The 11,848-nt window shown below is 35.9% G+C and overlaps 2 protein-coding genes across 3 annotated transcripts; one reads left to right on the forward strand and one right to left on the reverse strand.

Annotated features, from left to right (window-relative positions):
* The first annotated feature begins 1,382 nt into the window (after positions 1–1,382).
* On the forward strand, positions 1,383–6,533 carry LOC120266395 (uncharacterized CRM domain-containing protein At3g25440, chloroplastic). The gene is made up of 6 exons (XM_039274018.1): positions 1,383–1,579; positions 2,350–2,785; positions 4,195–4,596; positions 4,976–5,334; positions 5,930–5,981; positions 6,122–6,533. Exons 1-4 carry the CDS (start codon positions 1,461–1,463, stop codon positions 5,129–5,131), a joined length of 1,113 nt encoding a protein of 370 aa, XP_039129952.1. The 5' UTR covers positions 1,383–1,460; the 3' UTR covers positions 5,132–5,334; positions 5,930–5,981; positions 6,122–6,533.
* A 266-nt stretch (positions 6,534–6,799) lies between these two features.
* Positions 6,800–11,848, reverse strand: LOC120266711. 2 transcript variants are annotated; one of them, XM_039274362.1, is made up of 4 exons: positions 11,712–11,848; positions 10,669–10,902; positions 9,339–10,245; positions 6,800–9,245 (listed from the first exon to the last, which is right to left on the reverse strand). In XM_039274362.1, exons 2-4 carry the CDS (start codon positions 10,782–10,784, stop codon positions 7,026–7,028), a joined length of 3,243 nt encoding a protein of 1,080 aa, XP_039130296.1. In that variant the 5' UTR covers positions 10,785–10,902; positions 11,712–11,848; the 3' UTR covers positions 6,800–7,025. The 2 variants fall into 2 exon arrangements, with proteins under 2 accessions (XP_039130296.1, XP_039130297.1); XM_039274363.1 differs by having other exon boundaries at positions 11,708–11,848.

Below are 11,848 nucleotides of genomic sequence, written 5' to 3' on the forward strand. Positions count from 1 at the left end.
AAGAAAAATACATCGATACAATAACATAATTAAGGAAAAAAGATTCTTTTTTTATCCCTTCTAATTTCACTTTCAACTCGAACAGATTAATGATGATTTTTGAAAAATTAAAACTAAAATTTCATTTTAAATCAAATCTATCCAAAGGTCTCAAACTCAAAATAAAACCTATCTCCGATACCTTCAAAGAAAGAGAATGAACACTTCTCAAATCTGGAGAAAAACCAAAAACACATATATAATTTTCTTTTTAAAAAAAAACTTTGACATGAATCCTCGCAAATAGAAGCTAGGGCTTATAATCGATCCCTTGCCTTCTACAGATATCAAACCCAAAAATATTTAAATAAATAATAAAATAATTTTAAATGAATAATTTTGTCATATCGGTGATATAGCAAGCGATCATAGTTTTAAAAGAGAAAAAGAAAATAAAACTATAAAACTAACTTCGAGCAATGCCAACAATAATTTGTCTATAAAAAAAATTATTAAATCTTTTGAATTTTTTGTATAATCTTTCTAAATCATAAAACATCAAAACCATAATAAAACTGTGGTTTATCCACTTTTATATATAAAAAAAAACATAAAAACCCAAATAATAATAAACTTTTAAATAAAATTTACTTTCCCACTTTTTCCTTAATTTTAGTGGTTTTTATAAAAAAAATTTCTAAAGACTTATGAGTTTTCCCATTAAAATAAATAATAATAAAAGAACTTTATGACAATTTATTAATCTAAAGTTCACATTTCTTTAGAAATTATCATTCTCATAAAATTAGCTTTATCATTTCTAACATGCAATAGAAATATAGCGGACTTGAATATTATGACAAACTAATGATGGAGACTGAGAGATAATAATTCTAACAAAATACTTGTAAATGGACTTATACCATTAGAGAATAAAGAAAATGTTCTCATTAACCAACTTAAATTTACAAATAAAATGATGTGTGAAACAAGTACCAAACATCTCACAAAATGACTTATATTATTAATTTGTGCAATTTTAATAACCAGACTTTTACAATAAAATCTTTCTCGCATACTATATTAAAATTTAAAATAATTGAATAAATATAAATAAATAAATAATTTCATCGTAATCTATTAATCCAAATTCCACCCAACTTCAAAGTTATATACATACATACATATAAATACTAATGAATTAAAAAAAATTTGTTTAATGCAAGATAACATGAGTTTGAAACATCATTTCTTAAATAATAATAATAATAATAATAATAATAAAAGAATATAAAAAGGGCTTTCAATATAGTAGTTATACGGCAAATTGTGATACAAAAGATAAGTAGGGACTTATATGCAAAAATGCTAATCACTTATCGGGTCGGATTCAATGCCATCCAAATTCCAAAACCCTGAAAACCTCTATGCCTGATCAGTGATCTCTCTCAGCCAAACCCTCCGGCCTTCTTCCTCTGGCCATGGCTGCCTCCATTGCTCGAACTCGAACCCTCGTCAATCGAAGGATTCAATGCCTTCATGGATTCCTTTCTTCTCATTTGACTCCATCTCTTCCAAACTCCAATCCTTGGAGGTTGAGGTATTCACTTATCTTCCATTTGTGTTCCCAATTTGGTATTGATTGTTGTCATCGGAGTATCCTTGATGTGTTTTTAGAGGTGCAGTGAGGCGATTTGTGGGTATTGTTGGAGAAATTTCTGCTGAGTAGAATGCTTGGTGTTTTGGCAACCATTTCAATAAAATTTGTGGTTTTTTAACATGGCTTGTAGTGAGATTAAGATCCTGGTTCTTGGTTGTTATCTTTTATTATCTTTGTATATATATATTAGTAAATGTTACTGTTTTTTAAAGAAATTGACTATTATTTTATCACCTTGTTCTTTTATTTTCGGTTAGATGATTATAGAACATAAAATTAATGCTGATATGTGAAAGGAATCAAATTGGAGGCACTCTTGAATCCATAGAATGGTGGGGGAGTTTGAGAGATTGCATATGGTTGCAGCGTTGCTGGGTGGGATGACCAACTGTTTGTACAGTCTTAACATGCATGATTTTTGTTTTTGATCTTCTGTTTGTGAATTGTATATTTTCTTATCAATGCTTACTCCAACTTTGTTGTGAAAGTGCATGTTGGAGATCCTACTTGACTATTACTGATTTATCCCTTTAAAGATTGATTACGTTTTTGATAGATGCTTAAGTGATGCCCTCTTCTGATTTCATTGAATTGACTCTAGAAATCCTTAGTGCAGACCTTACCCAGATTGTTTGTACTTTTTAGTTTCACATGATAGCATTCAAGAAATTCAAGAAGTATTGTTAATAGCAAGTAATCTATGCTTGCAGGAATTATCTAATGGAATTAAGTCGAGTTTGTAGCACTGTGGGAAGTTGGAATTCAGGATTTTCCATTTCAAAGTATTCTACGCACTTGTGTGCGACTAAGAGAGGCTTTATGACTGTTTCATCTTCATTTAATGCCACCTTTCCTATGACGGTGCAAGAAATCATTCCATCTGGATTGTGCTGTTTGGGTAGATTGCATTCTGTTAGATTCTCAAGCAATTCAGTGGTTACTTTGATTACAGATGATAATGTGGTCAAGTTTTCCTTTGATGAACCGAATGACAAACCGGGAATTCAGAAGAATGGAAAGAAAACTACTAAGCGTAAGATGTCAAGAAAAGCAAAAGTAAATGAACTCAAATGGTACCGCCTAAAGGCAAAAAAGAAGATGAAATCTCCAAATCCAGAAGTTAGGATTAGATACAAACTTGAAAAGGTAATCTCATTGTTTATATTCTCCTCACAAAGTAATTTATGAATTTGTTGATAAGCATAGGACATGTCTGTCACCTACAAAGTAAATAGGGTAAGTGAGGAAGTGGGCTAACTTAAGCATAGGGCACATGAAAGTGGGCTGACATCTTCCGCTTCAATTGTTTGTTTGTGAGGAAGTATGAGGAGCCTCACTTCCTCATTTCCTCACCCTCTTTAGGTTCTATTTGGTTGATTTGACCATAAACTTCCAAAATGGTAGGAAGTGAGAATCATTTATAAATTTGGAATTTATGGATGCCTTGCTTCTTCTAAAACAAAGTGATAGGGAAGTTGTATCTACTCACTTCACTTCTATTTGGGACTGTAAATGAGCTGAGTTTGATTGGGCTGGACCCAGCTACAGCTTGGCTGGAAATGCAGTAGCTCAAGCTTGGCTCTATTTTAATTTTGAAAGCTCTGGTTTGGCAAAAAATTAAAATTGGGTTGTTGACACCATGCTCAATGATGATTGATGAGACTTAATGAAGATGAGAGATGATAGCGGTGCCTAGAGGAGCGGATCAATGGAGATGAACTAAGATGCGCTGGTGCCTGAGACTTACTGTCTCACGACTTGGTGAAGAATGGAATAGGAAGATGAGGGACAATTAGTAAGATGATGATCAGAAGAATAAAATAGGGTCAATGTCTTACATCCTGGAAATAACTATATGATATGAGAAATCCCTATGACTTGGGTGACTTGATGAATCATGTCTTACTTCCAGTGAGTGTGGCAGAATGAGGATTTGGGAGTTGAATTTTGTGACTAGGGAGTTTGATTTTCCTTGAGTAATGGCACCAGAGCCATTTGGATGGCTTTAGAGTTTAGAGATTAGTCATTTTGGGTTAAACCATTATGTATAACTTGGGGGATGAACCATTGGATCTAAGATCCTTCCTCCTTGGATCAAAGATCCAATGGCTTAGACTTGTTATCAATGTAATAACATACAATATGCTAATATGTTATATATCATTTTTTCCGAGTTGTCAACCTGAGCTCGACTTGGCTCAAAAATAATTCAAGCTTAAAAAACCAGTTTGTGCTTGGCTCGAAAGCTCGAAATTCTGAGCTGAGTTCAAGCTTTTACCAAGCCCAGCTCGAGTTGCTCACGAATAGGTTGATCATCTGACAGCCCTATTCCCACTTTCCCATTTTGCACGGACAAACATGCCCATAATGTGATTAAATTTCCAGGTCCTTAAATTGATTTCCATCCTTAAGCTTGCTAATATTCTAGGCTCTATTTCTTAGTTAATATTTTATATATAGCAGTTGATAGTTTAAGAGTTATGCTTATTTCATGCATGGGCTTTGTGAAAATATGGTTTTTTATCACCCTCAATGCATTCTATGCTTTCAATCAGGCTAAAAGGAAAGAAGAATGGCTGATTGAGAAACTTAGGAAATATGAGATCCCAAAAATACCAGAGCTTGAAAATGATCCTGAAAGCCTCACAGAAGAGGAGCGGTTTTACCTCAAGCGAACAGGCGAGAAGAAAAAGAATTATGTCCCTGTAGGGAGGCGTGGAGTCTTTGGTGGTGTAGTTCTCAACATGCATCTCCATTGGAAGAAGCATGAAACAGTAAAAGTTGTTTGCAAGCCTTGCAGACCAGGACAGGTGCATCAATACGCAGATGAGCTAAGCCGTCTCAGCAAAGGCATTGTGATTGACATAAAAGCTAATAATACTATCATGTTTTACCGTGGGAAGAACTATGTGCGGCCAGATGTTATGTCACCTCCTAACACTCTTTCAAAGGAGAAGGTAGAATACTTTCCCATTCTTTATGTTTATTGTTTTGTGTTTGTTCATGTAATCCTTGTAAATTCTTCTTATGGTCAATACAATTCTTATATGCAAACCTGAATTTCCTTAATTTTTATACAATTCTGTTACGTGTAAAAGGCAACTTTCCTTCAAAATAACCACCAGTTTTTCATGAAATATGTTGCTCTGTGATGTATATTTTCTGTTATTTAAGCCATTTTCAAGTGAATATAGCATGTTAGGTTTTGTTATGCAGGTATTTCTTAACCACTGACCAACTACCATCCTGCACATTTGGTTCTGATGTTTGATTCCTATCAACCAATTGCATTTATCTTGTTCATACCTCCACTAATTTGGATAAATGCTTGTGCAGGCCCTTGAAAAATATAGGTTTGAGCAATCTCTTGAACACACAAGCCACTTCATTGAGAAGCTGGAGAAGGAGCTGGAAGAATATCATAAACATGTGGCTTTGTACAAAAAGAAGAAAGAGACTTCAATAAAACCTTCCAAAATTACTGACGACTGATGGTCCTCCCTGAATGAAACTGCTATTGATTTGTCATCAATATGTGGTCCTAGTAGATTACGCATTAGAAAACCAGAACGCATGCTTCCAAAGGTTCTTCACCATCTGTCATGTTGCATTTTTCTACATCCATTGCTTGAGGTGATTACTCAGGCTCCTCAGCCTTGGGATTTGTTTTGTTAATGAGCAGCTTCTCCTTTTTGGTAAGCATACTGTTACTTTACTCTTGTTTTCCTTGTTTCCATTCTGCATTTGTTTCAAGTATGGCCTATCTCTCACCCCTTTCTAAGATATCAACCATGTAAAACCAAGTTACTCTATTTTCATTTGGTCACTTCTTTTAAAAGTGCCCTTCATAATTAAAAATAAAATAAAAAGAAATCCATGGTTCTATATCTGTAAACCATTCAAAGATGAATTGAACATGACATGATTTATTGTGTTCTTCCATTTAAAATATGAATTCATTGTGGCACTGGTAATTTATCTGTCATTACTTGGACTAACATGATTTTAAAGCATATATCTTGTATCTTCTTTCTTGGATTGCTTAATTCAAGCTTAAACCTTGCCTTCATGCTGCTGTTCTATTTTTCAATCATGCATACATACGCCTTAGTATACATGAATCTACAACATCATCAATCCCTTAGGATTACATGAGAAAAATCAATATCCATGTGATTTCTTCTTATCAGTGTCAAAATTTGCACCTTTAAAATGCCAATGATGCATATCAATTCCCACCCTTGTATAGTGCTTTTTGTTAACACTGTTTCTCTGAAAACCTGCCACTAGATGCTGCCAAAGCTATGATGCAAACAAGTCACAAGGAACCTCAGGAAAAAAGGTAAATAAAGTCATCAATTCATCTTTCCAAGTTGTGAATTGCATGCCTTGAATTCAATTTGCTTATATTCAGCAGTGCCTTTGAAAGGAATGGCATTGCCCATTTATTTGAGCCAGTGACCAAATTTTGCAATTTTGCAGCTCATTCATTGTGCTCATTCACTGTGGCCAGTAAGGACTGAGATGAATGATAATGCAGGTCATCATCCAATCCAAACATAGAAAAGAGGAAATCAAAAGCTACCCACTAGAGTTGTGATATTGGTGTGATGTTACATCCCCTCACTGGTCTATTCATACAAGCAGTTTGCACATTGATCAATCCAATAAATGGTGTTACTTTTGATTGTTTGGTCCAATTGAATGTGAGAATTTTGCAGGGATTAAATTTTCTTGATTGATTAGTTAATGTGGTTAGTGGGATTCTTGAGCTGATGTAATTCTGGAATGATGTTTCTCCAAATCCAGCTTCATTAGTATTAAAATTTATTCGCTGGACAAACTGTAGCAGATTTACAAAAATACCCTTGTACATGTATGATTAATTCATTCACATACATGATATCATTTGCATGTTTGTTTATAATCAGTCTGCTTTTTTTTTAATCATTGTTTTAATAAAAATAAAATGCTTTGCATATGCCTAAAGGGGCCATTTGCGCATAAGACCCTCTAAAATCTCATTATTATGAATACTCTTACAAAGGTTGTAAGTACCTTATACCATCTAAAACAAACTATCTTGAATATTACATGGATGAGAATCTTTTGTCTTACTTGGAAGCATAAACACAAAATAAAAGGAGGGGGAAAAAGTTATTTAGTCTATGAAACAAGTTTTTATTCTGTTTGAGAAGGAATTGGTCAGAAACATATATATTTATTACAGAGTATGCTTTTCAGCAAGCTTAGTATTACAACTTCAAAGAAGCATGGCTGAGACACAGACCTATCAAAACTCATATACATACAGAACACAGATTGTTTGGATTCTCCAAGTAAACAACTTACCAAATTCATAAACACGATGAACATGAAGTCAAAATCATCGCATAGTCTCAGGGTAGAACAAAGATGGATGCAAGTGACTGATTAAGGGAGAAGGGAACCGAAACATGCTCTGTGGAAGAGGAACAGAGTCTCCCGGTGCGCTGCTTCGCTGTACAGCCCTGGCATTGTCGAAAGAAGGCCGGAAACCTCCATCAAACTCCATTGGTATAAGCTGGCTATGTCGTTGGAAGTAAGGATATACCGGCCCGTGTTGCAAAAGATTAGAAGCAGGAATAGTTGCAGATGAAATGTTAGTAGCTCTTTGCACTCTTTCATGATCAGTAGCATCATCAGTCAAAATGAAATCTCTCATTGGTATTCCATATGAATGCAGGGGCATTTGGTTGGTAGCCATTGATGAAGCTTGGCTGAACACAAGAGGAACACCCATGAAATGATGTTGCTGCTGTTGTTGTAGATAGGGTTGATGGTTTGAAAATCCATGGTCAGATGAATGTTTCAGAGTTGGGGTAGTGTTGGACATAGGACTTGGTAGCTGTGTTTGTGTTTCTTCTTTGCATTCAACTGTCAAATTCTTCCCCATGAGTCTTAGAACAGGTTTTGATGTAGATTGAGTTGGACTTGGGGAACTGAAATCATGGATGGTAGGAAGCTTTGCTGCAGAATCTGAAGATGCCATTGTGCACATTGAGGCAGTTGGTGATTCCATATCTGCTTGGAAGGTTGAACAATGACTGAATGAAGGACTAATTGGCCTGATGTGCAGGTTAGAGACCATCTGTTTTCCTGAATTGATGTGCATTTTAGAAAATTGAGACTCTCTAGGTAGGTAATCTCTTCTTGAGCAGCAGCAAACCTGAGCATCTGGAGATTGCACTTGTACCAGTTCCTTGGCCAATATAACTGCTTCGATTTTGTCTGTATTTGTTCCTTCAGCTACTTCAATACTTGACATTGATGACAATTTCAATTTCAAGTTTTCTTCAATTTTGGAGACATTTGGTTCATTTGGAGAGGAAGGAGAAATTGTTGAGGCAGTGGAAACAATAGAATTATCGGTGTTGGAAGACATTTTCCTGTTTGATGTTATCGATGAATTTTCTTGAAGAATTTCAATCTCTGTGTCCTCTTGATTGCTCAAGCAAGCACTAGAATCTTGACAAGATTGTTCCTCCACTCTGGTTCTCACTTCATCTGCCATTTGGTCATTTGCACGAGCAACCTCGTCGCCGGCACGATCCCTGCATGGCCTTTCTAGTTGATTAGGTGATGCTGGAAGATGCATATGTTCTTCTGTAGATGGCCGCTCTTTCGCCAATTCAGCAGTGGAAGCTGGTGTGCATTCATTTGTACTTGCAATTCTACAAAGCTGCTCAGGAATCACTTCTTCCTCAAAATTTGTCACCATATGATCAGTAAAAATTGATGCTTTGATTTTCTTTTTCAAGATGTCACCCTTTCCCTTGTCTGCCATAGTTAACTCTTTGCCTCCATATTTTGCCTCAGATTCTGCATTTTTAGCAGGACTGGTAAGTGTGCAAATATCAGAATGTGATTTCACTCCTTTTTTACCAGCCCCTGCCATTGATCTATGCTTGCGAAGATTCTTAAAGATAGAGTATTTCTTCCCCATTCCATCACTCAATTGCCGTCTTCTAACAAGATTGCTCTCATTCAAAGTTGAACCTTTTCTGGAAGCTCTGGTAGTCAGCTCAGGAATATTGTCAGACATCGTTGAACTGTTTCTGTAAACCTCCTCCTTTTTGCTTTTCGGAGATGAGAAAACTATCCCCTTAGATTTTGATAATTTCACCATAAGACCACTTGCTGACTTACAACTCTTTTGTGACAATTTGGATTTAATGACAGCATGTGTTGAAGGATTCATCTTCACATTGTCAGTGATGTTGACTGTGTTAGACAATATATCTGTACTGATTTTCGGTGCCAAGTTCAAGGTATCAGATGATCCAGTGAATTTCACAGTCTGACTTTGTAAGGCAAGAGGGTCAACAAATCTTGGTTGGTTAGTCTCCACCAATGGAGTCTTAGTCCCAGTTTTCGCCAAGTTTCCATGGATGTCTTTGTTGTTGATTTTCCTCTGCAAATCCGATCGTTTAGAGCAAACTCTTGGTATTATACTCGACAATACATTGCCTTTCGCTTTGTCTTGACTATTCAATTTTTGCAAGAGAGATTCTTCTTTATCTTGATGATGTCCTTCTTCGCATTCTTTTCCTGATGGTTCTTGAAACTGATTAACAAATAATGAAAGTCAGATCATTGAAAATTCATAGAAATTTGATAAAACACAACTGTTTGTAAGTGCACGATAAATAAACCATACCTTGCTGTCTAAGAGCTTGAAAGAGTTCAATTTCTTGCCTTGTGACTTTGTTGTCATGTATTTAGATCCAAATTGCTTTTTCTTGCTGAACAAAAAACTATTGCTTTGATCCTTGAAATCTTCGGTGTGCTTGCTTAATTTCAAGTCCTCTTTTGGTATCAACTCTGTAGCATCACTGGACTTAGACAGTATTCGAAGTTTAATGCCATTGGAATCAACATAAACTGCTCCATTATTTTCATTGGTTCCTGCATCTACTGCACTCAACTTTGGTCGTTTCGCCTCTTTGTTAACTTCAGAGTTTGGTGCCAACACAGTCAAATCAGTAGCAGCGCAATTCCTACCATTCCTCCTATCAAGATCTTCAATAGTACAATGAGGAGCAGAAGCATAAACATCCACCATTAGCCTTTTCTTCCTAGGCTTCACTTTGATATTTGACGAGCTATTTACAAAGTTTGTATCAGTCTCAGAAGAAAGACACTGATCGATATGCGCATTCAAAGTTGTGTTTGAGGTGGATACAAATATTCTACAGACAGGGCACACCTTCGAAGCCATGGTATCTGAAACTTCACTACAATTAGAAGTTAGATCCTCTGTCCGAGTGATCACCGAGATGGAACTGAGTTTCACAACAAGTTTACACTTCTTTTCTGATACTTCAAGCTTCCTCTGTAATTCAGTTGACTCTTCTGAAACAGCTCTGCTTACATTAACTGAATTTTCAACGACAGATTCGATTTCAATAATTGTCTTCTTAGAACACTTGGCTCTCACTAAATCAGGTGGCTCAAAAGGTGGCAACACATCATTAATTCCTTGATTCAAGCAAAGTTGTAAACAATGCTGAGGAAAAGGCCAATTCAAACCAATGTTTTTGTTGCGGGACTCTGAAACATAATTCCTGCAATCAAAGACAAATCCATAGACCAAACTCATAAGAATATCATAAGATCAACCAAAAAGTCACTAGACCACAAAACCAGACATAGACCCAAAAATAAGCAGACCTTCCATATTTGTCACATCACCACAAAGAAAAAGGCCAAACCTTTTGCTCTGAATACCATGGTGTCTCTCATGCCAAAATTCAAACAAGTCTAAGTTGAATCAAAGGGAAGATATATATTCAATAAAAAACAAAAAAGATTTCAAGGAAGAGCATGTCACAAACTAGACAAGATAGCTCAGATCCAGCTCAAATGACAGCCCCACAAACAAAAGATGAGCAACTTGACAGAAATTTAAGATATAAATCCATCTAATATGACAGATGATAAATCAAATCAAGATTTTTCTCACAAAGAGATGTACAAAAATTTATCACCTTATGCAGAAATTGGGGTTCTGTGTACCACCAAGTTGATGAACCTTCTCAACAGTTTTCACTGCTGGGAGCTTGAAGGAAGATGGAACCTGTGGATTGTTTTCAATGGATAACATCTGAAGAAGACCTTCTATCTCTTTTCCCAAACACTTGTAAACCCAGAGCTTCACTGCAACTGGGTCTGCTCTTGTGCTTGGCCTCCAGCATAACAATCACTGGATCCCCTTCACTAGACTGAGAAATCAGAGAAAAGCATTCAAAGCTCATCAGAAGAAGATAGAATCATGGAGAACAGTACTTCAATTCTTGAGTACTTATGAACATTATTATTTCATGTGAAGTTTGAGGAGGTTTTGCTTAGAAAGCCATGCAATCAAATCAAAGTCCTTGAACCAGCTGGCTATGGAGTCATGGGAGAGAAGACCAAAGAAACTGTCATTTTATGTGAGCAGAAAAGAGAATGCTCTAAAAACTCCACAAAAATCCCAACTTGAGATCAAAAATAAGCAAAAGGGAGCATTTTTGAAATGAAATTTCCAATCAAGGCAAGATGGCAAGAGATTGAAGGAAGAAAGGAGAACCAGATTCCCAAAAATAGACTAGAACTACTACTCCTACTACTAGACTTAGAAAATCATGTTTCAGTGGATTAACTAATAAAGAAACCACAAACACACACAAAAAACAACTACCATTCTTGAAAAGCCTCAACCTTGAGAATCAAAATCATGAAAACCACTACTTTGAACTCCATACCAGCACAAGATCTAAAGCACTAAACAAGAAAAAAACAAAACAAGAGAAAGAGAGAGAGAGAAAAAAAGAAAAATAGAGAGGAGTACTGTGAAGAGATCATATTCATGCACAACCTCAAACTTGTGAATAAAAACAAATGAACCATGAGATCACACACACACACACATGAAATGAACTACAACATGACATATAGATCAAGAAAGAGAGCAAAGATGGAAGCAAAACTAGTTTTTGTTGAAGAAGCAATAGTTAAAAGAGAAAAACAAGGATAAACTTCACCCACTCACTCATCAAAGGCATCAGGTTCTCCACCAAAAGCAGCCATGTACCATTAACAGCAACTCAACTCCAAAGACATAGAGAGAGAAACTCTAGAGAGAGAGATTGAAAAATGAGATGAGGGAGAGGAAGTTTTCAGGGAGCT

This window comes from Dioscorea cayenensis, chromosome 8 (assembly GCF_009730915.1).
Source record: "Dioscorea cayenensis subsp. rotundata cultivar TDr96_F1 chromosome 8, TDr96_F1_v2_PseudoChromosome.rev07_lg8_w22 25.fasta, whole genome shotgun sequence".
NCBI lineage: Eukaryota > Viridiplantae > Streptophyta > Magnoliopsida > Dioscoreales > Dioscoreaceae > Dioscorea > Dioscorea cayenensis.